Genomic DNA, 21,551 nt, shown 5'->3' with positions numbered 1-21,551 from the left:
GAAGTGACTTGACAGTCAAAAGACAGATTTAGTTCATTATTATTAATTAGTTAAACTAATATCCATCAAACTGGCCCAAGTGATAAGACAATGTTTATTTCAGCGAGTTTATCATCGAACAATCTCTCTTTATGTAGTCTAATTGTTCTTGCACGTTATGTCAATAAACTCGCATAATTTGGAACAGTGTTGTATCTGTACATTCGAATAGCATAGCTGCCCCATAGCTAATAAGTAGACCTTTAAGGCGGAAATCTTCCACTGCGCGCTTATTTCAAGGTTCGTATGCATTAAACAAGCCAGTTTAACGTGCATACAAATGCAGAGCGTGGTTACTGTCGAATTGTATGGGGCAGTTAAAACTTCGGTATAATGGCGCAATACCAGTTAAACCCATTTGTAACTGTAGATGAAACGGGGTTACTAGATACTCCACAGGGACTTCCCTTCGCTAATGTCCCGATTAGCCTTTCTGTGCTTAAAATGGACTTAAAACAACAATTCAATCAATCAATCAATCAATCAATCAATTTCATCGTATCATTACTCATCCCCAGCTTCGTTATTAGCCCAAAAGTGACAGAAGAGAGAAGTAAAATAATCTAAATGATTCAGTCAATCAGTCCCTGCATGGAGTTATAACGCAATCTTTGGCTCAAATCCTCTGGTCAAAGACAAAGGCAGGACACGTTCAAGATAGGCATTGTGCTAAAATATAAGCCATACCATCCAATTTTACTTCATGCCCTAACCTTTATCTTTCGAAGTAACTGAGAACGTCCCTGGCTTAAATTGAAATCGGAGACTGTCAACAACCGACTACTACCATCCTGGAACAGCGTTGCCGACGTCTGAAGGGACGAAAAGAGTACACTCAAATAATATTATCTAAATTTGATAACTATATTCACTTTGGCTTTCTTTCATTCACTTTATGGTAGAACATACTTTTTGTTGTGTTTTCATAATAATAAGCACTTATTCAGTACTCCTTATAATTAAGAAACAATGAAGAAATTTCAATTATGGTCCGTTGTGATAATTGCTAATTAATACTCCCTCTGTCCCATAATTATAGTCCGGTATGCCAAAATGGTAGTACAGAAATGACAGACGAAGAGGCAGATGGAAAGCACAATTTGTACTGATCCTTGAGTAGTAAAGTTGTATGACTCATTCCCTTGTTTCATGTTCATCTTCTGTATACACCAATGTCACAGTTTGAATATCAGGCAATTATTATGAGACAACAAACAAAGGTGTACCGGACAATAATTATGGGACAGAGGGAGTAATACATAACAAAATTTCATTTTATTGACACTCAATAATTTACACGTGTAGAGCGGCAGGAATGGTGTAATGCAGGCTTCTATTGGTCTAGGAATTAATTCGTGCGGTTGTTACGCACACATTGAAGCTGTAGTTCAAACACAAAATACATAAATACCTTAAGAAAAATATTGTCCATCGCGAGCCACCACTTTCGCCCATCTGTCAGGCAAGTTACGGATTCCGTGGCGAAAGAAGTCCTCATCCTTTGAAGCGATCCAGTCAGAGACCCATTTATCGATATCTTCTGAAGAAGTGAACCGCTGTCCAATCAAATCGTTATTCATGCAATCGAAGAAGTAGTAGTCCGAAGGAGCAACGTCTGGTGAATACGGCGGGTGGGGTAAAACTTCCCATCCGACATTTTCTAAATAGACTTGACCGGTTTTGCGACATGTGGGCGAGCGTTATCATGTTGAAAAATAAGTTTATCATGTCTGTTATCCCATTCTGCTAGTTTCCTGGCCAGAGCTTGCTTCAAACGCATTAATTGTCGTCGATAACGTTCTCCATTAATAGTTTCACCCGGTGGCAGCAGCTCATAGTACACCACACCTTTCACATCCCACCATATGCACAGCATAACCTTTGCACAGTGAATATCTCGTTTCGGTTGTGATGGACCTGGTTCACCTGGCTTCACCCAGGCCTTTTTTCATTTCGGGTTCTCGTAATGGATCCACTTCTCATCGCCAGTAACAATGCAATGCAAAAACCCCTTTCTTTTCTGTCTTTGAAGCAGCAATTCGCAAATTGTTTTTCGTCTTTCAACGTCTCTGTCTTTCAATTCATGTGGAACCCAATGTGACATCTTTTGAATCATTCCCATGGCTTTGAGGCGTTTGGAAACTGTTGTTTGATCAACACCTAATGCTTCTGCAAGTTCTTCCTGCGTTTGACACGAATCCTGATCGAGCAATGCTCTCAATTCTTCGTCTTCAAATTTTTTTGGCTGTCCAGGTCGCTCTTGGTCTTTCAGGCCGAAATCACCACTTCTAAACCGTACAAACCACTTCTGACACGTTCGCTCAGCTAGCGCATGGTCACCATACACTTCCACCAAAATACGATGACTTTCGGTAGCACTTTTCTGCATGTTAAAGTAATGAAGCAGAACACCCCGCAAAAAAACTTTATCTGGCACGAACTGCGCCATGTTCAGTTGACTACAAAATGCTGTTTTTGACGCGTCAATCAACTGCCCTATACTACGATCGATGCGCGCTGACAGGAGTTTTCAACGCATGTGTGGCTACACGGAACTGTGGGACGATACGCTCTTTACGCCATCTCTTGTCCAGGCGCACGAATTAATTTCAATTTCTTGCAGCTATTTTTTGTTATGGGATGGTGCTGACTTTGTTGAGCAGTCTTTTCGAAATGTACGCTTCATTTAATTTAAAATACATAAGTGACTTTTTTTTAAAAAAAAAATAGTACTGGCATATAATTTGATGCCTATGACATGCACCCCTCCCCCGTGAAGTTCGATACCCGCCCCCTTCTGGGAGAAAAGTGGCTGGATTCAACACTGCGCACGAGGAACATTTTCATCAGATAATTTCATCACTGCAGTAACATTAACAGGGTCGATCCTCCTGGAAATCCATTCTAGAAACTTTAGAAACCTACAGCACTAAGATCGAAAGTGAGAAAATCCACTAAACGCACTGCTATGAAATTAGGCGGGTGGCAGAAGTTCGCGCTGTTGCCACGTCGGAGCACAACCCCGTGTGTTCAGAGGTTTAAGATAACGAAAGATCTCGTTGTAGTTGGCCTTTATGATCCATGCGATACGAACTGACAGTATTTGCTCGAAAGGCCAGGGCTGACACAAAAGTACCCCGGAGAGAGGTCCGTCTGACGCACGAACTAGGCAACGCAGCCCGGTTGACGTTGCCACACAGTGCGCGGGAACCAGCGAGTTTTGTCCCGCTCTCGCTTTGCTTTTCCCATATGTGGCACCAGCGCAATTCTGCCGCCTTTTTTAATGCCCGTGCATTTAGATGTGTTATATTGTGGTACTCTTTCCTATTGTCTGAGCGTAATGGTTACATTTGAACTGAAAAGATTTGAAAATCTAAGTAAGGTGGACTGGATTTCACAGACTGGCGAGGCTACTACACCGTCTGGATTCCCAGCCAGCATAATCTGCCGTAGGCCTCGTGCTGTGTGCTGCCTTGCGTTTGTGATTGTACTGTGGATGAAAGGATCTATCCGAATTCATCCTATTTTCACGATTACCTGAAAGTGTATGAAAAGCGAGGTAAAAAATAAATTAAATCAAATCAAAATCTAAGGGTACCACGCAAATTCTAATATCATGTTTGAACTCTACAGCCCGAAATCTACAAAGAAACAGCCTATTTTGTGCAGAAAGGTCAATCCCTAATTTTGCAGTATCGTCAGTGATGCCGAAATTTTCAGAGGGCATACGCTAAATTTTGAGAATCGTTAAGTGCAGATAACTCTGAATGATGTTTCTATTAAATATGTGAATCAAATCAATTAACTTCTACAAATAAATACCATTTATGGTAGAATACGGATGAAGATATGCCCAGTGGATCAAATCAATTAACTTCTACAAATAAATACCATTCATGGTAGAATGCGGGTGAAGATATGCCAAGTGGATCAAATAAATTAACTTCTACAAATAAATACCATTCATGGTAGAATACGGGTGAAGATATGCCCAGTGGATCAATTCAATTAACTTCTATAAATAAATACCATTCATGGTAGAATACGGGTGAAGATATGCCAAGTGGATCAAATCAATTAACTTCTACAAATAAATCCCATTCATGGTAGAATACGGGTGAAGATATGCCCAGTGGATCAAATCAATTAACTTCTACAAATAAATACCATTCATGGTAGAATACGGATGAAGATATGCCCAATGGATCAAATCAATTAACTTCTACAAATAAATACCATTCATGGTAGAATACGAGTGAAGATATGCCCAGGGGATCAATTCAATTAACTTCTACAAGTAAATACCATTCATGGTAGAGTACGGGTGAAGATATGCCAAGTGGTTGATTTGATTTGAATTTAAAATTTTGGGAGCGTCAGCACTTAGGCTATTTTGCTCCCGTCACATTATACGGTGGCCAGCCTATTATCATTACAAATAACAACTATAACGTTGCATAACTAAAAAAATTAAAATGTTCTGACTTCTGTTAAAAGCTGAGGCTGTAAAGGGGCACTCAGCACACATAAGGACAAAAGAACAGGACAATACAAACAAAATTATACTGGCCATGGGGCCAGTCGCCAGAGCCTCGTTAGTCTTCAGTCCAGGATGTACTAACGTGGAAGTGAGGTTGACATTTGGGTGTACTACGTGGAAGGTCACCCCTTACACCCCGATATGCCAAGTGGATCAAATCAATTAACTTCTACAAATAAATACCATTCATGGTAGAATACGGGTGAAGATAGTATGCCAAGTGGATCAAATCAATTAACTTCTACAAATAAATACCATTTATGGTAGAATACGGGTGAAGATATGCCAAGTGGATCAAATCAATTAACTTCTACAAATAAATACCATTCATGGTAGAATACGGGTGAAGATATGCCAAGTGGATCAAATCAATTAACGTCTACAAATAAATACCATTCATGGTAGAATACGGATGAAGATATGCCCAGTGGATCAAATAAATTAATTTCTTCAAATAAATACCATTCATGGTAGAATACGGGTGAAGATATACCAAGTGGATCAAATCAATTAACTTCTACAAATAAATCCCATTCATGGTAGAATACGGGTGAAGATATGCCCGTATTTATCAAAAAATAAATATGCTGCAATATAGCTCGAGTTCTTGTTTAAGTCCACTTCATGCAAACATAGGTTAATCGTGACTGGAACTTTAGTTTAAAGCGGGATCCGAACCACGTATCGAACACGGGAGCTCTTGATTACAAGGCAGTGACGTTAGTGCTACAACAGAGAGGGCATTAAATATGAAACGCATATTTTTTCGACACTCCACAGCAGCACAGCATTTTGTTCATGCATTTTATTTTTTTATAATATAGCTTTTGTGAATTATTAGTTTGTTTGCTGCTAACATTTTAAAAATACTACTAATTATACTAAAAACTTGGAAAAGTACTTTTATAAAAGTGTAAAAAGGCAACAGTTCTCTATCTTCATTTCTGTCCGCGTTTATAACTAAAATACAACACATCTCAGTTGTTGCGTTTGACGTAAAATCAGAAGTATTTGACCCCCATAAGCTCACTGCACACAAATATAAACAAAACTAAAGGTATACGCTAATGAGTAAAGTTAACCAGAAGAGTATACGGCGTATTGACAACTTGTAAGATGTACTGCGTGGATGTAATACCATGTCGAACGGAAAAAAAGCAGCTAAATGCCGTTACCTTTGCTATTGATTTCATTAAAAAGGCCACCGCTTTTCAAATTCTAGAAAGAGATAATTAAAAGTTGAATTTTCGAAAGAAAATCGGATTGGTTTTGTATAATTAAAAGGATTTGAAATAATTAGGCGAGGATGTTCAAAAAGATTATATCAATCTTTAATTACTGGCCTTTCGGTGACAATCTTATTTTCAATTAGTTATAATGAAAAGATACATGATTATTTTTTTAAGACAGCAGGAGAGACAGAAACACATAAGGGAAAGTATAAAAGGAACGTTAATAAGATGACATAAGAACGACCAAAAAATAAGAGACGAATGCAGGCAAAGCAATGAAAAGCATGGAATTAGAAGAAATTAATAAAATCAGAGGAAATATATAAAAATGATGAATCTGAAAAGAAATGTTCTTGTTTTATGGAGATTTCACACCAAGGCGACATTTGTGTTTCTTGGAAGCGAAATCTTAGTAATCAAGTAAACCTTTCGAACCGAAGCGACAAGACAAGCTGCACGTGTCGACTGTCGCTTGCATGTCGCTCGGATTGGGCAGTATTTTCAGTACCGTGCATCGTGTCGCCTCAGTTTGTTGTCCGCGCATGTGCAATGAATGCTTCACCCCCAACGAGCTATAGGTTCAACTCTAGAGAAGAGCCTAACCGGAGGCCTTTTCGAACCTCATATTTGCTGATAAAATAAAGTATCAATGCGTACTAGAATCAGAGGTGAGGCGTCCGGCCATCGGGAGATGCGGAGACGACCAAGCAAAATATTTAAAATATTGCATTTTAAAAGTGTCAGAGAAGAACTTAAAAAAATAAGTCAGAATATTCGCATATTTGTGCGAAATAAGTCAAGCGACAGCATGAAACAGCTCAAAATGAGCAAGAGATTCGTTAAAGTTTAGCGCATCGAAATGAGGGCCCGATACTACCCCTCGCACCGAACCCTCCCGTCAAGTATATTGAAGGCAATGGTGTTGGACAGCTCAGCTCATCGCAGAATGGTGCGAATCTCTCTGGTCTCTGCCGGTGCCGAGAACAACCGAACGCTTCCGAACAGGTAGACCCTACGACATGTCCAACAACTTCTACTTCCCCCCCGCTCTTGAAGGTCTGGGTTATAACAGGCCTTTTTTTCAGTCCCCATCCCCATGTTTACAGCCACACGCCAGGGTTTCTCTTGAGTCATCAAGATTCTTCCGAGTGCCCTGTGGCGTGCTCTAGGATGGGTTGGTGAGGGTCATAATCCCTCCTTAGGCTCAATATAAAAATAAGATCGTCAAAGGTAGAAAAAGAAGGCAAAATGAGGAATGATTACAAAAAAAAGTACACGTAATGCTCCCTTTCGAAAATCCTGGGCACGCCACTGCGAAGATCGTAAGATCTGTGGTATGAGCTTTTACATTGAATTGGCAAATGACCTTGGCGTCTATCGCAGAGGAATATTGCCCCCCCCCCCCTCCACGTTGAAAGATTAACCATGACGTTTGGCAAATCACGCGATGACTACGTGAAAATGTCAGGCTTCGCCACCGACTGTAATGTTTCAAGATTTAAACACAATGTTCGTTCAGCTTTGGCACGTTTTTTGGTGCATATATCGGCTGTAATTTGCCTTCAACATCATGTAAAGAGGCCGTGTTTTGGCCATTTGGGACGTGACCGTTTTTGTTTGAGACAGCCAGGGCTTTGACGAACGTTAGTCTAAAGTAGGTCAGTCAACGTTGTAGGGTACTTTGGTGCAGTGTTTGTCAACTGCCTGCCCGCGGCCTGGAACAGGGGCCTGGTATCTGATATGCTGGGCCGCAAGAGGTTATGCTGAAGGTGGTTGACAAATAATGTGATCCTAACTTCATATTTGAGTTGTGAGTTTTTGTTCTTTAAGTCCACTTGATGCACAAATAGGCTAATTAAGACTGGGCCTATAGTTTAAGGTACGATTCGTACCGTTATGTTCCTTCATCAGGTATCGAACTTGTGCTCACTTGATTACGAGGAAACGACGTTGCCGCTTCGCCATCCATATTTTTATATTTGTCAAGAAGCCTAGATGTAATCGATCTACTAGTCTTTATGATTTAATTTCAAGGTTACATTCACGCATAAAAGTTTATAAACGGGAGAGGTATTTACGAGGAAAATTCATGAGATCAGGTCATCAACTTTCAAGAAAAAATTACCGGGCCTCAGTCTCACGAAGGTTGAGAACCACTGCTCTACACTTTGTCCAGGGAATCTCTGGAGGGAGCGAACGCAATCAAGACTCTGTCCAAGAAGTGACTCCAGAGAGGGGACGGGGTTGCGTGGAGGGGAAAGTGCGACAGCTGTTACCAGTCTTTCCAGCGACTTGTACTGCGTCGCTCCACCAACTCGCTTTCTCCCCATCTCTACTGTTAAGACTGGCCTTGCTCCAGAGATTCCCGGGATAGAGTAATAATATTCAGGTCTTCGCTTTATCCAAGCTGGAAAGCAAAAGTCAAGCTTATACAGTTTGAGGTATTCGTTTCCTGATGGACAACATGCCTAAACATCGTACACGGTTTACTTTTTATTTGGTGTGTTAAGTACATTTTATGCACAGTAACGCTAATCGGTACTGGTCCTACAGTTTAAAGTGGGATCCGAACCACTATGTGCCTTTACTAGGTATCGAACCCGGGACCCCTTGATTACAAGGCGACGACGCTACCACTGCGCCATCGGGGAGGGCCATGTACATGGTTTACGTATTACAATGTCTTATGTTTTATTCTGGTGACTAATAAACTGATTAGTGCAATTATATCGGTATCATCAGCCGATGCCCACGTGTGGACTGAGCAGAGAAACAAGTGTCGCTTGTCACTTCGGTGTGAAATCTGTGTCGTTCGTCGCCTGTCGCTTCGGTCTGAAAGCTCCCTTAAACTCTAGATGCAGCACGAATGAGCCTCTTTTTGAGCAAAACGTGAACATATAAGATTTCTCCATCTCAGTGGCTGAACGTGCTGAGTGTTTGTTTCACAATTTCGGCTTCGAATACTTGTCTGGGTTTCCTTGACCTCTTCATCATTTTCATCTACATCGCTGCAGTTAGAAAAAAAATTACATAAAAACGACGTAAATCAAACTTCGCAAGAAATAATTAACATGGAGAAACCCAGTATAAACAAATACTAAATCCCTAGCATGTTGAAAAGACAAAGAAGAAATCAATTATACATGCAACAATGTAAATAAGGTAAGACAATATACCGCAAGAAAGGATGCAGTATTCTGCATTCACAATATCCGAAAATGGTATCAGTTCCGTGTATTGGAGACACATTTTTACAGAAGAAACTACTTACGGAAATGAGTTTCTCTACGGTTTCTAACGTTCGTCGAGGTATTTTCTTTCATCGTGGAATCTATTTGACCGGGAAATCATGTATTTTGCAAGAGAAATATTTCACCGACACACAAGAGCCATTGCTTTCATTTGCTTCCCCTACGTGAACCGGATGCTCCATACGTTTAATGACGTAACCCCCTGTCAGTGTTACAAACCCCCTTTTTTTTAAACTATTCTTACCAAACCTAACCTAACCTTATCGGAAATGGTTCGTGGGGCTATCCGTCAGCTACCCGTGCATAACGTGCAATTTGCACACGTGACGAACACAAGTAGGTATTTTTAGGTGAAGAAGGTTGGAAACACTGCATACCCACAACAGTAGTCAACCTGTGTCGGCCATATTGTGTGTTAGGGAAGCGAAAAAAGGAATAACAACAACTACTGGTACTACTTTACTATACCTGAGACACCTGGAAATAATCTCTTTCGCACTTTTTCACATTGCTAACGTATTATTATGCATTCCCGAACACTTATGTGGGTGAAAGAATGGAATTTCTAACGAAAATAATGTATATTTCTTACATTTACAGTTCTTACTGTTCTTGTTTATTTCCACACATAACATGGCGATAGCTTACCGTTGATCGTTCGTTGAGCCAGTGTTTTGTCGATTTGGAGTGTGCATGCAGTGTTGCAAGCTCCTTTACCGAAAAATACCTAGTTTTGGGCAGGATGCTCAAATAAAAATTTAAAAATTAAAAACACTTTAGGAATTTTTAATTGACTTTTTTACTTACTTACGGGTACGAGGTATGCCTACTAGGTTAGGTTAGGCCTGTTAGGTTAGGTTCCATTAGCACTCCTTTCGTTCAATTTAGCATATATGGAAAATTTAAAATTTAAAAACACTTTAGGAATTTTAAATTCACTTTTTTACTTACTTACGGGGACGAGGTATGCCTACTAGGTTAGGTTAGGCCTGTTAGGTTAGGTTCCATTAGCACTCCTTTCGTTCAATTTAGCATATATGGAAAATTTAAAATTTAAAAACACTTTAGGAATTTTAAATTCACTTTTTTACTTACTTACGGGGACGAGGTATGCCTACTAGGTTAGGTTAGGCCTGTTAGGTTAGGTTCCATTAGCACTCCTTTCGTTCAATTTAGCATATATGGAAAATTTAAAATTTAAAAACACTTTAGGAATTTTAAATTCACTTTTTTACTTACTTACGGGGACGAGGTATGCCTACTAGGTTAGGTTAGGCCTGTTAGGTTAGGTTCCATTAGCACTCCTTTCGTTCAATTTAGCATATATGGAAAATTTAAAATTTAAAAACACTTTAGGAATTTTAAATTCACTTTTTTACTTACTTACGGGGACGAGGTATGCCTACTAGGTTAGGTTAGGCCTGTTAGGTTAGGTTCCATTAGCACTCCTTTCGTTCAATTTAGCATATACGGAAAATTTAAAAATAAAAAAAAAATTAGGAATTTTAAATTCACTTTTTTACTTACTTACGGGGACGAGGTATGCCTACTAGGTTAGGTTAGGCCTGTTAGGTTAGGTTCCATTAGCACTCCTTTCGTTCAATTTAGCATATACGGAAAATTTAAAAATGAAAAAAAAATTAGGAATTTTAAATTCACTTTTTTACTTACTTACGGGGACGAGGTATGCCTACTAGGTTAGGTTAGGCCTGTTAGGTTAGGTTCCATTAGCACTCCTTTCGTTCAATTTAGCATATACGGAAAATTTAAAAATGAAAAAAAAAACTTTAGGAATTTTAAATTCACTTTTTTAATTACTTATATCACTTTTCGTACTCAGACAAGTAGCCCGTGAAGTGCATACACCCCCACATTTTCCGCAGTCCATTTCTTTCTTGACGATTCCATGTTCAATTAAAAATTCCACCGCATCTTCAACACCTGGCAACATCTTCACAGCGCATCCTCGACACGTCATCTTGTAGAGATAAACACGCGTGGCTTGACTACGGGGCCGTGCTACGGGGTTTACGCGTACGACGCTTTGTACTCTCGTCCACAAACCATATGGTCGCGCAGCAATAGCGCGTACACTGCTCTCGTGTAAAAAGCAAATGGCGGGAGCAGGAATAGCACGTCGGAGAGAGATTTTCGTATAAAACCACATGGATTCGCATTAAAATGGAACACAACTACATTCCGGAACATCTACAACGCCTCACAAAATGATTTCTGTAAGTACTTTCTCCTGTAAATTTGAAGGAATCTGTCTCAGGTATAGTAAAGTGTTACCCAACTACTCTCTATGTGAAAAATTGTGTTTGTTTTCGTGTAAAAAGCATAATGGAACCTTGAACTATGTTCCGCAATACACAATTCCGATATACGGAACTGGCACCCCGAAAATATGTGGCATATAAATTGTCGACAACATTTATTTATTGTGCAGCAGAGTAATAAGAACACTACATGTATTTTTTACGTATCATCCTACCGTGGCATATGTAGCCTACAGACGTTAATTTAATTATTTTGCGTTTGTAGCGACATCTTTTAGTACTTTTAGTAACTATCTGAAACTGCCGGTTTAACACGTGTTGACATAGGCACTGTTAGGAGGTACAGTCCAGGACACTTATGGATTGTAACACTCCCATTAACTTTCAATGAAATAGTTACAACCCAGAATTGTCAATGACGGTACGAGGAATGCTTGGTCACCCAGTAGGAGAATTTATCCACCCCATTCTACTGTAATTACAATAACAAAACACAAATCTCCTCTCATGTATTATTTCTTGAGTTGTAACGAACCTGAGAGTTTAAGATTTTATATTTATAAAAAGTTAAGATTTTTAAAATGTTTGTTATTTCAAATAATGTTCAAGTTGTCACAGATAATTATACTTAGACTGATACAGTTGTAGTTGCAACTTTTATACATGTTTATAAATACGTCAAAATCTGTTCCTGTTGACGTCACTTTCTAATCTCAGCCGAGGAAGTGAACTAACCTGAATGTTTCTCACCTGACGACAGACTGAGTTTGAAAAACAATTGAAGGTGAAAAATAATAAGAACTTGGAAACGGAGAGAATTGAAGTATAGATTTTGGTTTTTCGAGTTTTCTTCTTGCCGATAAGTTGAAAGTAAACAATTAATTATGTTCTTTGACTTTCGCTTTATGTGAGGGAATATACCAACGTTAGTAGTGAATGTTCTAATGTTGTACTGGTAAGTGATTATGAAATATACGCGTTTATAAAACTGCGTTTTATCTTTGAAAACAGTGTTGTGTTTTCTTTTCTACCCAGCAAGCCCTGATGATTTGCAGATTCTCATGTTCCCGACTAAAGGAGTAGCGGAGTAACTTTCTGACGACTGGTGTGCAACTGGAGTACGTTGCAGAGTTTTGAGATATCGTATTAATACATAAGATTGCATTTTATTTAAACCTTCTCTGGAAGCTTCATATTGACCAGGGCATTCACTTGTTTTCACCTGTCGTCTACCCTCTGTGGTATTTCAGTATTGCACAGTTAAGCATTAAGCAAACTTCCTGATGTGTTGAGGATACAGGAGTTTCATCAGGAAAATAGGTGGTCAGTTGTTTGCAATAAACAGGTGGAAAACTCACGATTCGGCATGGAAAAAGAGCTCCATGGCTTGGGTTTTTAGAGGTAGACAGGCTTGGAGAGGACTGACTTTTGATTTGGATTTGAGAGAGAGAACTTGAGAGGAGAGGTCAGAGTGTCGCTGGTCAACAAGCAACGAAGTCCAAAGATAGTTTAGATTAATTGTATTCTACGACATTTTAAATTCTTCATTATCATTCTTCAGATAGACAGGTATTTATCCAACCAACATGCATGATTCAGGTTTGAAGGTTCATGAAACCGAATGTTTTTCTAGTTCCTTAGATATTTTATTTCAGATTTACCTTTCGCAGCCAAGCATTTAGACTTGTCATCTTAATGACAAGTGCTCTCGTCATTTATGAGGATGAATGATGAATAAGCTACATTATCCATCGATTTATTGTTGGAGTGGTAGGTTTCGATCCCATCATTCACTAGAATGATATGATAGGTAAGTCTATATTGATAATACGATACCAGCGAAAGCAAACTACTCGAAAATTCACGTCAATGGCCTAAAATGAATTCTAAGCGTATGTAATTTTTCATATTTTGGAACATCACAGCGGTTTTTCAAACTGAAAGGAAAATTTTAAAAAATAGTTCTCAGAGCTGCCAAAAGTCACGTCGAGCCTTAAGGCCCACTCAGTACTTTTTACCCTGCATTAGGCACGCTATTTTCTGTAAGATACATATGCACGCTAATCCATTATACTCTGTCCAAGCTAACTGTGGAGCAGGTAAACGAAAACAAGTTTCTGCGCAAGTAGTGACGCGAGACAGCTCCACCAATGAAGACGCTAGAGAGACGAAATTGCGTGGAGTGGGGGAAAGCGACTGTAGTTACCAGCCTTCCCAGCAGCGTGTACTGCTTCGCTCTGGCCACTCGATTTCCCCCCTTCTCTTCCGCTATGCGCGGCCTTGCTCCACAGTTAGCTGGGACAGGGTATAACTGTCTCTAAAGTATGAAATACACTGCGAATTATACTGCGCACGAGTGCAGAAATTCTTATTTTGTTTTTGGTCTAGATTCTATCCCGGGAATGTCTGGAGCAAGGTAGCGCATAATGGTAGCGATGGGGAGAAAGCGAGTGGGCGGGAGAAGCACTACACGCTGCTAAAAAAGGATGGTAGCTGCAGTCCCTGTGCAATGCCGCGTGCTGATTGGTCCAGCCCTCTCAAGTGACTACTTGCGCAGAGATTTGCTTTCGTTTGCTCGCTCTCGGGACATACAAGGCTATCTCTGGAGGAAGCGAAAGAAAACAAGTCTCCGTGCAAAAAGTGACGTGAGACGGCTCCACCAATGAACACGCGAGAAGGAACAGTATTGCGTGAAAAGGCAGAAAGCGATTGCAGTTGCCAGCCTTCGAGCAGCGCGTACTGCTTCGTTCTGTCCACTTGATCCCCCCCCCCCCTTTCTCTGCCGTTTTGCGCGGCCGTGCTCCAAAGATGCCCGCAGTGGCGGTGGCAGGGGGGAGCGAAGGGGTGCTTACGCGCCCCTTAATTTTCTTCCGTACCCCCTTTTTAAAACATATGTTCTACTGAAAACACTTTCTCTTACAATGTCATACTTCTGTATTACGGTATATCATGTCATATTGAGCGTCGAATGCTAGGTTTTGTTGAGACCCCCTGTTATCGTATACAACAGGCTATCCTATACTCTGATTGGCCGCATTTACTTTTCTGTACTTTCGGCAGTCTCTATAAAGGCCGTTGTCTTTCTTTCGCCGCATTGTTGTTAAGAATTGTTTATTCAAGTGATCTTTTTGTTGTTTGGATATCCAGGTATAATTTTGGATAGCTATATTTGATAGATAGTAAAGCATACTAAAATCATCAACTTAAATCTAATAGGCATAACAACAGCAGAAAATGACACTGAAATGGGTCAAATATTTGATATGATGTCACTCTAAATTACACGAAATTTTCCGAAATGAGACGCGCGCTTTTGTACATGTGTACGTTTGTGTTTATTTTTCATTTCTCATTAATGAAATTGTCTTGTACTATCTTCTGTGGAATTTCCTTGTCAATATGTTGTTCTTTTTTCTGTCGACGACAAACTGTTGGTGTAACCAATGTAAAATAGTAAAGAAGACTCGCACAACCGGCCCCAGTGGCGGAATGGTTAACACATCGCGCTGTGACGCCAGGGGTTGTGGATTCGGATCCTGAACTGGGCATGGATGTTTGTGAGGGTCCATTCATGAATTTCATCACATCCTCACTCATTCCCATCTTCGCCAAAATTAGCTAAAATTGGCACAAAAGGCGAAGTAACAAAAGCAAATCAATTATCTTCGCCATGAAAAATATGGCGACATAACTAAAAAAATATATAATCAAGGTTGATAACTAGTACCTATAGTAGCATTACTGTGATATTGTCTGTAAAATATTATGATCTCAAAAAATAAAAAGAATTCAATACCACGTAGGTTCACAAACATAAAAGATTATGCAGGGTTGGGGTACATTTGAGGGGTTCAGAGCACAAGTGGTGCAACTCCACTTTTCATAGAAATTGAGTTACTTGTATAACTTAGAACTGTGAATTAAGACATTTCAGTACTAGAAGTAAGAGTTTCAAGTTCCTGCTCATAGAGGCACCACTATGTTTGGGCTCCAAGAGCTTAACATAGTACAGAGTGTCCGAAAAGTCACGCAACCCGGTGTTTACGACCGTATAACGGAATAGCAAAACGGAATGAGAAGAAACGCTTTCTGTCAAGAGAATGCCCTGTATATTGGGAAAATTTAGAGAGACAAACATATGTAAGAACATGCATGTTTTAATAACAAATAAGCAAGGTGTTGCCAAAGGCACTAAGTTTCAAAAACATTGCACAATGGCTGTTCCAAAAATCGATGTTTTCACAATATTACGAGGGACACTGGCAACACTGTTGCTGTCACGTGTCACTAACAGATGTATTTCACCTCAGGCTATCACACTAAGGCACTAAGTCAAAATTGGTGTGTTACCTTTTAATAAAAAAATGAACAAAAACAGTCTTCTAGCTCATGTAAAGATTTATCACACAAAAATCATTATTATGCAAGTTGCGTTAAACAAAACTGCTGTTTAAATGTTCCCTAAAGAACCTACCCATATACAATACATCATTTTACCATTTTTTGGAAATTGCTTTTTTTTTAAAAAAAATGGAGACCTTCTATACTTTAGCATGCTATTACATTTAAGTATATATTTCATAGATATGCATTTTAAAGGCAGGTGCTTGATATATTAATTTATTTCCTCCGAAAATGACAACATAAAAAGGGGGGGCTATATTTAGACCTTTTCCTCTATTGTCCGATTATAAATTGTAGATACTTGAGTTAACCAGTTGACCTACATAAAAACACTGCACCGTGGAAAAGCTGACGTTGCGAGTGAGTGCGTGCGGTTTTGCCACGTTTCACGTAGAGCTTTACCTTGCTGAATAAAAAGCTGTATAAAATCTGTTCCGCAAAGTAAATTGACAACGATCATGCCTTTAAAAAACCGGATACAAAGAGCTTCAAAACAAGATCAGTATTGCAATACTAAGAAAAAGTTGTTTCGCAAAATTGTAAAAACATGTTGTTTTTGACAAATTTTGAAAACCTGAAAATTAATAATTGTGTTTAAAACCTTTCTGCCTACACCCTACTAAAATTTCAAAACGATCGAACACATTTTTTATTTACATAATTTCAGAGAGCGCGCGTTTGCAGAACTATATATAACAGCCCTTTCTTTGTTCTCACGGCGATAAAACATATAAGGCATATTGGAAAAAAAAATCGTTAGCATAAACTAGAGTTGACGAGCTATATCTTTGCGGGTGCCTTGGCTACTCCGCGCAGAGTGTGAGAGAGATATGTTTATGTTTATGTAGTTGCCACCTAATCGCCCTTCGGGTGGTCGACAGCAAGGACAGAACGCAAGGATAATGACGCGCAGCCGGTAGCTCCTCCCCCTTGCTACTGCGCAGCCGTGCTTGGGCAGGGTTCACCCGCAAAGATACAGCTCGTCAACTCTAACGCAGAATTGAGTAAGCTAAATTGTGATGTAACTCGTTTTTATGTAGCTCCTGGTTAACTTTTAACTGGATTCCAAACTCGAGTATCTATAATTCTTAATCCGATAGTGCCACTGGCGTTGTCAAATCCACACAATTTCTTTTCTAGGCCAAGAAATTCATGATGTTCAAATGTTCCCCACTCTTCTCTGCAGTCGACAGCAAATATTAATAGCAGTCAAATTGTCCATCACCATGTTTATTAATTCTGTTTTCGCAACATGTATCCCAAGACTTAAAGCAAGAAGCACGGAAAAGCTGACCATTTCAATTCCCTAAAAACACACAGAATGAAGAAGAAAAAGAGCGAAAATAGCAATGGACAACTTGCCTACTGTTAAATATTGAGACTGGCTGTACGCGTTGTACGTGCTAGGGAGAATTATCTCATACCAACAATCGCCACACTCCGTGGTGTAGTGGTCAACGTCGCACTACAAAGCCAGAGCTCTCATATTCGAAAATGGGTGGGGTATGAATACAGCATTCTATTCAGTGATGTGCGTCTACGCGTAAACAACGATAGTCTACATTCTACACGTAGACTATTTTATACACGTAGATTACGTAATCTATGTAAACAACATGGCGAAAGGTGATAACTTAGCGAAGGGCGTCGTGGAATTAAAAGAAAATTATACTGCGTATCAGTTGCTGATGTGTGAAGAGAACATTTCATACTCTTTCTTCCAAATTCGAACAATTTCTCACGTAGGAAGATACCTTATACAGGAAATATTCTAGTGTTTTATGGAAAATAGACCACCCTTGCGTCGCGACTGCTATCTGTTGTTGTTTTTTTGCATACTATTTAACTTCTTCCATAGTTGATGATAGAAAAGAAGAGAAATTTTGTTGTAAATAGGATTCTTTTCATTTCGTTAGGAAACAATATAGTTGAAAATGTCACTTTCCATTCATGAAACCCTTGAAAATGCAGTTTAGATTGTCTACGTAGTCTATGTCAACTATAACCCAATCTAATCTACGCGTAGATTACGTGTAGACAAAGCATGTAGACGTAAACGTATAGTCTAGGGCACATCACTGATTCTATTTCTCATTATCAAAGATGTAGGAACGAAAAAACTGACAGAAATGCCAACAATTGCCAGTATATGGGAGGACTGCAATGTTGCAGCTAATTTCAAACTATTCTTACTCCAGGTACTAACAATTTTTAGTTTGATTTGGAGTATATAATTTCTCTTAAGTATTTCTTAGATTAATTATATGACTTCTTCCCTGCTACAATTGCAATAATGGTTTAGCTTTCATGGAATTTTAATTAAGTTATTTTCTCAAAGGTATCAGAAAAAAAAAAGGTTCCACTGAAATTAGGCATACTTTGAACTTCAATACATTCAAGTCGGTGAGGGCATCCCGATTCTATTAAATTATGATTGATTGATTGATTGATTTGTTCTTTTAAGTCCACTTTATGCACAGCATGGCTCATCGGGACTGGACCTAAAGTTTAAAGTGGGATCCGAACCACTATGTGCCTCCACCGGGAATCGAACCCGGGACCCCTTGATTACAAGGCGACGACGCTATATTAAATTATGATGTTCGGATTGATTTATTGATTGATTTGTCTTATTTTACCACTTTCTAGCTAATTGCGAAGATGGGGATGAGTGATGATATGATGAATTAACATTCACAAACATCCATGGCCAGGCGGGGATTCGAACCCGAAACCCATCGCGACGTAGTGCGATGCGCTATGATGTTCTGTGTTCAAATAACACATTTTTGTAAAACACGTTGTCTTGCATAGATTATGGTTCGAATCGAGGGGTCCCGGGTCGATACCTGGTGGAGGCACACAGAGGTTCGAATCACACTTTAAAATGTAGGTCAAGTCCCGATTAACCTTTCTATGAATAAAGTGGACTATAGAAACAAACTCAAACGAACAAAGTAGTAGATATTTCGAGGAGTAAGGAGTAATGAATACTCAACCATTCTGACATGCCCTTGGGGTTCGCGTGTTAAGATTGTCTATCAACCTATTCTGAGTTTCTGCTTTTTTATGCACCGTAAGGCTAATCAGGACTGGACCTACAGTTGAAAGTGTGATATGAACCAATACGTGCTTCCACCAGGTATCAACTCGTCCATTCACCTTCTTCTACGCAAGGTGGAGTTCAAAATTTGAAACAAAGTTGCGAACATAAAGGACGATAAACTCTCAATCACAAGTACTACAAACGCTTCCGTGACAGACGAATACGATGGAAAAGCAACAGATTGAGTTGTAGTCACGGACAAGTTCGGAGCAACATACTTATTTGAATCGCTTTTCTGTCTCATTAGGCTAATAGATACCATGAAGATGAGTAATGACTAGATCAAATTGATGAATGGATACTCATAAAAGGAATACCCATTCCAAGACGGAACTCGAATCTTGAACTTGCGGTGCCGAGATTCTGAATCGACCAATAAGCACGTTTGGTTATCGAGGTGGCACGAATATGTGCTGTAATTTTTATTGCGAAAATGTAATTGAGGAGGAAGTAGTTTATCTTCTTTAAAACAAATGTATTTACAATGACATTGCAGTACTGCATTAACAATGGTACCAGCGATGGCTCTAGATTCGAATCCTGGCGTCAGCCTATTTGTTCCATTCCATCCATTCTACAAAATCATCGTTCATAATATTTGTCGCGATTAGCCTAAGGAGGATTTTTTTTAAATATTGAGAGTAACGCACTTTAATGGTCTTGCAAGTAATTTGCTAGTTGTGAGTATCTTTTACTTGCAATATAAGCAGCTGCTAATGTTGACTAGACGGAACTAACGAGCTCCTGCGCATAGTCAAATGATTAGCGCTCTTGCGTTTGTACGAGCGATCTCGGGTTCGATATCCGGTGGGAGCTTCAAATTTTCAATATTGACCCAGCATCGAGAAGACAATTGAAGAGCTATTTAACCCGGGATCGGTAGCGCTCGCTGTAGTCACGTCGCCGGTCGCGAGTGAGCGCGGCGCTCACCCTTGCTTTTCAGGCATATTTCACCGTATTCTATTTTTTTAAATATTCTTTTTGTACTTGTAATGATCTGTTTATTATAATCCTTCTTATTCATTACATTTTTGTTTCAAAATGTTTATTTGTTTTCAAACAGCGTAAAATACATCGTCGAAGGCAACAAGTCTCAGCGTTAACAAAATACGCATGTTCCTCTGAGGTAGTTCCATCTGATCTCCAGAAATCTAATCACTACGACACTTTTCGAATTTTCTATTAAAACGACAAGAACATATGTACGAAAACTCACTAGAAACAGGATAGATCTATTGACTAAATAATGCACAAATGTAAATAAAAAAATATATAACGTAATCTGTCGCGTGAGAGCTTTGCGCTGACACTGACAACACTAGTTCGACAACAATGGTCTGTCTAAAAGTCAGCGAGAGAGCACCACAGGCCAATATTTTAAATACTGTTAAAATGGCATTTCATTAAAATTTAAAGTGAGCGCGGCGCTCATCCGCGACCGATCGCGGGTTAAAAGTAAACCGTATAGAAGGTAGAAACAGCGAAGATGGGACTCGGCGCGCCGACCACGTGTAACTCAACAAAAAGCCGCTTAGCACGTCTTTCTCGTCAAGGGGCTGTTGCACCACGGAGTAGTAGAGGAAAGTAATAAAGTTTGATCTTATATTTACTGCATTACTGTTATTTCTAACTTTTTAAAATTCAAATTTCAGCGTAAATGTAAATAACAATGGAGTAACTAGAGCTACTGATCTTTCAAAGAAACTACAGTGCGGAATCACAAGAACGCGAATATGCTGCCTAATAATTAAAGAACAACCTGTATTACAACAGCCAAAATGCCTATTTATTACTAAATATAGAAGATACTGCTAAAAATTAGTATTGTGCTCACCGTTAGGACTCGGCTTAGGCTCTAGCATAGCGATGTAGAAGCTCACATTGTATTTAGTGGGGAACACGAATGTCTGTCTAGCTTTCGTGAAAGTATTCAGGGCCTTGACGACAGTACTCTTATACGAACGCAGTCTGAACATCATATGGGGCACAACCACCCCAATATTCACTGGTATCTTCTCCTCGGAAAGTTCACTGCATGTCTTCAACACTACACAACACAGAAGAAGTAACTTCAGTACATCCGCACGGCAAGCCATGTTGTACCACAATGTTGAGGTACACTTAAGAGAACCCTGCTTCTCTATTTAATCCCTTGCGTCCCAGAAATATGCTGCGAGAGTTCACGAAAATCGAAGCTAATTGTTCACATAACACTTCCCGAGGCGTCGTTTTAGTTATTTACTCACAAAACTAGAGAGTTACGAGCATGTTCTCGTGTTCAACAACTTTGTACGCGAAAGAAACACGAGAGTTTAGCAAAAATATTGTTCCGGCGAACGCACTGACATCTACCGTACGTTTTCGCGACGGTGAAATTGGGCGATATCTCAGTCAGCTTTCCTCGCGTACGCAGCTAAAGCGCTACCACGCGTCAAACCCGCGAACATCCGTCTTTCTCGAGATCACAGTCTAACTTGTTGCTTTTCAGAGACGACTCGTGGTCGGGGAACGTCGTGTCGCTAGATCCACGCGAGCACCGCACGAAACATGCGCGGAGGGAAGCCAGCGTACGTTCACTTTTTTTTTCACCCTCTCCTCGCTCAGACTCTCTCGGTCACCAGAGTACGGACGTCTCCCCTACCTTGGCAATTAGCTTCCGCTGGGCATCTTCCATTAGCGGATACTATTCCCAACACCGCG

At 39.7% G+C, this 21,551-nt stretch overlaps 1 protein-coding gene across 2 annotated transcripts in view; it reads right to left on the bottom strand.

Moving 5' to 3' along the window:
* LOC145999662 (glutamate receptor ionotropic, NMDA 2B-like) overlaps nt 1-20,988 on the bottom strand; it is a 957,426-nt gene extending 936,438 nt beyond the window's left edge. For both annotated transcript variants that reach the window (XR_014443422.1, XM_083136793.1), the window contains exon 1: nt 20,686-20,988. Coding sequence is in view for 1 of the 2 variants with exons in the window: in XM_083136793.1 (XP_082992919.1) it covers nt 20,686-20,947 (262 nt within the window). In the remaining variant the exon portion in view is untranslated. The remainder of the gene's footprint in view (nt 1-20,685) is intronic.
* Between the last annotated feature and the right edge of the window lie 563 nt (nt 20,989-21,551).

The sequence above is a fragment of the Lepisma saccharinum genome, chromosome 15 (assembly GCF_977018435.1).
Source record: "Lepisma saccharinum chromosome 15, izLepSacc3.1, whole genome shotgun sequence".
In the NCBI taxonomy this organism is placed as follows: Eukaryota; Metazoa; Arthropoda; class Insecta; order Zygentoma; family Lepismatidae; genus Lepisma; species Lepisma saccharinum.
The sequence above is the reverse complement of the archived record's forward strand: the minus strand, read 5'-3'. Positions and strand labels throughout refer to the sequence as shown.